Below are 4,569 nucleotides of genomic sequence, written 5' to 3'. Positions count from 1 at the left end.
TCCTTTGCAGCATTTCTAATTCAACCTAATGACATCCTGTGCTATTTATATGAGTTGAAAAATTACAGCCCACCACACACAGTGGGCAAACTGGTGGCAGGGTTTTGACTTTGACTGCACGCCCATTCCGTTTCTGTTTAAAGACATTTTGCATGTTTCGTTTCACATTGAGCCAACAAAGTGGGCAACGATTCCTGAAACACATGTAAAACATGTACTAATAGACAAATTAAAAGGTTACGACAGAGAAAATAATTAAGAGACTTGATGAATATTACTGCAATATTACTTTATTTAGACAATCGTGGATTTAGGCTATATTGACAGTTCACACTTATAATCACTCACAATAATGACAAATGTTTCTGACAATATAAATAATGTCACATTCTATATTATCTTAGCTTATTTGGCATGGCATTTAAAATAAGTTTGAGATGTTGAAGAAAAAAAAACAGCACACATTTTATTACTAAACACGACTTTTGCCTAGATCCAAAAAGTCAAGACACTATGAAGAACTACATAACCTAGAGTCACAGTGTAACAGATTACTATTCTGCCTGTATTTTAGTGTTTTGGTTTTGTTCTTTATCCTTCTTCCTGCAGGCTAACTGTCTGAATCGAGACAGATAGAACATGGGCCCAATGTGCAGGCCAAAGTCTGGGAAGGCCAGGAGCACCTGCAGGACATTGCATTGTGTGACACTGGCTGGCCCCTTCTGGGATTTTATCACGGCCATAAACGGAAGCATGACCACAAGTGGTGCATACGCCACAAATGATGGTACCATAACTGCCAGAATATTATTTAAAGCCCTTCTTTTCAGTGGCACATGCGATCCTGAGATCTCACTTGGCCCACTTTGGCACAGAACCTGCACGATACCGATCATACTCAGCAACATGAGCCCGAACATCAAAGAGATAGTGAGGGCCAAGTATATAGTCATGGACAACAACCCCAGGAAATAGGCTAGCAGTGCCACAACAAGGGTGAGAACCCAGCCACAAGCACACAGTACAGCACGGTACTCCCATTTACCAAGCCTCATATAGGCAACGGGGTGGGCTGCGGCCAAATAACGCTCAAAACACATGAACGTTAACAACAGCGGGCAGCCAAATAAATTGAGGGCAGAGAGGGCTTCCAAAATGGATGTAGCCTCTTTAGAGAGCTCATGCATGGTGTCATAGATGCCCAGAGGCAAGCAGAGACAAAAGAGTATGTCCAGAATGGAGAGGTTGACTCCAAGTACCTCAGAGGCTGACAGTGCTCGCTTACTGCTGAGCAGTATCCACATCAAGCCTGCATTGGCTGGAAGGCCGGTCATCAGTATGAAGATGTTGATGCCGAGCAAAATCATTGAGCCACTGTGTAAGTGACACTGGTCAATTATCTCTTCAATGTCACTTTCTGAAAAGTCAAAAAATGAGAAACCACCATGGGATGGGGGCCTTTCCACGCTGCTGCTGTTGCCATTGTTGTTCACAGAAGATGATGTACTGTTGTTACCCATTGTGATTCTGCTCTGGTAATGCAGAGTTCTTTGCTGTGAAGAGTGACTGGTTCACTGTGGGTCAGAAGGTCATACAAATGAGTGTCATCAAAATAATAACATGCTCCTGCTTTATGAAATACACAAACCACACACACGCACGCACACCCACGTCACACACAAATACTCATGCTATATGATTATAATATCAATATTCAAAGAAAGTTGTATTTAAAAAAAAGATTACATAGAACTATAATGTAGTTATAGTTAATGAAATCTCATTTTAATGTAGTCAATAACATTAGTTAAGATGTTGCCAGCTGGTTCTGCTTCATCATAATACTAAATTAACCTGTAACAGCCCATAATAAACCAGAGTTCTCAAGAATGTTCTTTAATTTTCAACTTGGCCCATTTAAAAACATTTTTTTTAATAGCTATTAAGTGATACAGACAGAAAAAAGCTGAGTTTGAACTGACCTTTGGGACAAGAGGAAGATGGATGGTTGATGATTGCAAGGTTATATGAAGTGTTTCACTTGTGACTTGTCTCCCCTCTTCATCCTTTACATTTGACAGAGATATACTCCCGTCTCCCGGATGGAGTTTGCATGTACACCTGTGGTGATGGTCCAGTGGACTTGGTCTCAAACTGTTGACATGTTTACGAGGAATTTGTCAAACAACTTCCATCATGCAAATCTCCCCGGAAAAGTTACATTTGCGGGCAAATTCATGACAACAATGTGTCTGGACATTTTGCCTAACACACGCGCGCCCACGCACGCACACACACACGCACACACGCACGCACACACGCACGCACACGCACACACACACACACACACACACACACACACACACACACACACACACACACACACACACACACACACACACACACACACACACACACACACACAGGCCTATACGAGACTCAAAGATTGTATTATTCAAATGCTCATATAGGCTATGCAGCGAAATGTTTGTGTGGCAGAGGCAGACCCCACCAGACTGTGCTAACAATGTAACATAGGCTACAGTATAAGGTATAATACAATTACGGTTAAAACAATAATGATAATAATGTATGGTCTGGGTTCAAGTTCAAGTTCAAGTAGCCTATTTTATCACTCAATTATGATAAGCGTTTCTTCAGGTTCAGTGTAAGATACAAGGCTACACAGTAACCAAGCCGCTTTCCAGGGTGTGGGGAAGATTAATAGATGCACCCAGATTCTGAAAATGGGAGTTATGGGACCAGCCGCTAGGTCGTCACACTGCAGGCCACTGGTTCTCAACGTGACGTCCATGGATCCCCATTGTGTGGAAACTAAGCCTGGTGTCGCGAGATTAATCAACACACTGGGGTCCTTGGGGTTTTTCCAGCTATGATTCTTTACCAAAGTTTACCTAATTGACTGGGTCAATGTAATGGTTACAGTCAGTATTCCAAACGGTAACAGGACAGGTGGGCACCAAAACCATCTGGGCACTAGGGACAACTGGGCACCAAAACTATCTGGGCACTAGGGACATGTGGGCACTTACGGGTGGAGCTAACTGGTCACCTGGACGAATGGGCACCTGGAGAGGTGGGCACCAATACCATCTGGGCACCTGGACGAGTGGGGACTTAGGGGTGGAGATAACTGGGCACCTGGATGAGTTGGCACCTGAAGAGGTGGGCACCAGGACAACTGGGCACCAAAACCCTCTGGGCACTAGGGACACAAAGGGCACCTGGACGAGTGGGCACCTGAATTAGGATTCATGTCCACAGGTTTACCATAGCATGCTGCTTTGTTGTTGGTAAGTGATATTTAACCCACTGTTCTTTAAACCCCCAAACACAACACAAGAAGGTCAAAAGTACAATATTCAGTTCAGCATTTTTGTTTATTTATTTTTTCCCCTCTATTTTTTTTAGCAGTAGGCTACCATTTATCTCCATTTTCTATAATTTTATAGTGTAACTGTTTAGCTATGTTTTGATATTTTTTTGGTATCCTTAATTTTTTGGGTATTTTCCCATTTTCCCAATTTGTTCAGTTTTTTAACAGTAGGCTAGGCTACTTCTATTTTGGCAAATACGCTCTTATATTGTACTTTGAAACTCTGTTATAATGTACTTTTGACCCCAGTATAGGCCTACTATTTTGGCAAATAAACTCTTATACTGTACTTTTGACCTCGTTGTTGTGTTGTGTTTGAGGGTTTAAATAACAGTGGGTTTAATATCACTTACCAACAATAAAGCCACATGCTATGTAAAGTAAAAAATAACACTTGTAGACACGAATCCTAATTCAGGTGCCCAGTTATCGCCACCCCTAAGTGCCCACTCGTCCAGGTGCCCACATGTCCCCAGTGCCCTAGTGCCCAGATGGTTTTGGTGCCCAGTTGTCCTGGTGCCCACCTCTCCAGGTGCCCACTCGTCCAGGTGCCCAGTCACCCCAAAAATACGGTGCCCAAATATCCCTAGTGCCCACCTGTCTTGTATTCAGTGTAACACCCCAAGAAGAGTGTCCACTGTCCATGACATTTGTCAAAACTTTTACCGAGTCCCAGTAACTCGCATGAAGTGGGGGTTCTTCAAGTCATAGTAGAATACAACTCTCGTAGACGTATTTATGATTCTGGCGTTTTCAATCTACGAGAGTTGTAGGGTTCACCCCCCATGGACACAGGGACTTTCAGCACTATACCCCGTAGACACTCCAAACATGTACAAATTGAAAATAAAGGTGCTTACGCCCACGAACCAAATGTTCTCGCTACGGGGTAGTAGTTTAATGTAATAATCCATATCTTTCAATAAATAAGTGTTTTAATGCCGTCTGTGGCCGATTCTGTCGGTAGTTCCCAATGGGCGGTAGTGACGCGCCCATCTGGTGAAACCCGGAATTACACTCAATGTAAACAGGAAGTAAACGAGGGTGAAAAAATGGCGTTCGGCCGCAGACGGCATTAAAACACTTCTTTATTGAAAGATATGGATTATTACATTAAACTACTACCCCGTAGCGAGATTTAACATTTGGAGTGTGGGGGTAAGCACCTTTAT

General features: G+C 42.9%; 1 protein-coding gene across 1 annotated transcript; it reads right to left on the bottom strand.

The window, feature by feature from the left end:
* Window positions 1-321: 321 nt before the first annotated feature.
* On the bottom strand, window positions 322-2,208 carry LOC308091782 (uncharacterized protein). The gene is made up of 2 exons (XM_080437503.1): window positions 1,983-2,208; window positions 322-1,574 (listed from the first exon to the last, which is right to left on the bottom strand). The coding sequence occupies exon 2, from the start codon at window positions 1,518-1,520 to the stop codon at window positions 555-557; it is 966 nt and encodes a 321-aa protein (XP_080293629.1). The 5' UTR covers window positions 1,521-1,574; window positions 1,983-2,208; the 3' UTR covers window positions 322-554.
* Window positions 2,209-4,569: the final 2,361 nt, after the last annotated feature.

The sequence above is a fragment of the Gymnoscopelus braueri genome (genome assembly GCF_963280865.1).
Source record: "Gymnoscopelus braueri genome assembly, chromosome: 9".
In the NCBI taxonomy this organism is placed as follows: domain Eukaryota; kingdom Metazoa; phylum Chordata; class Actinopteri; order Myctophiformes; family Myctophidae; genus Gymnoscopelus; species Gymnoscopelus braueri.
The sequence above is the reverse complement of the archived record's forward strand: the minus strand, read 5'-3'. Positions and strand labels throughout refer to the sequence as shown.

What these genes read in the sequence shown, in the direction of transcription:
- LOC308091782 (XM_080437503.1), bottom strand. Translation starts at nt 1,520, where the DNA reads ATGGGTAACAACAGTACATCATCTTCTGTGAACAACAATGGCAACAGC.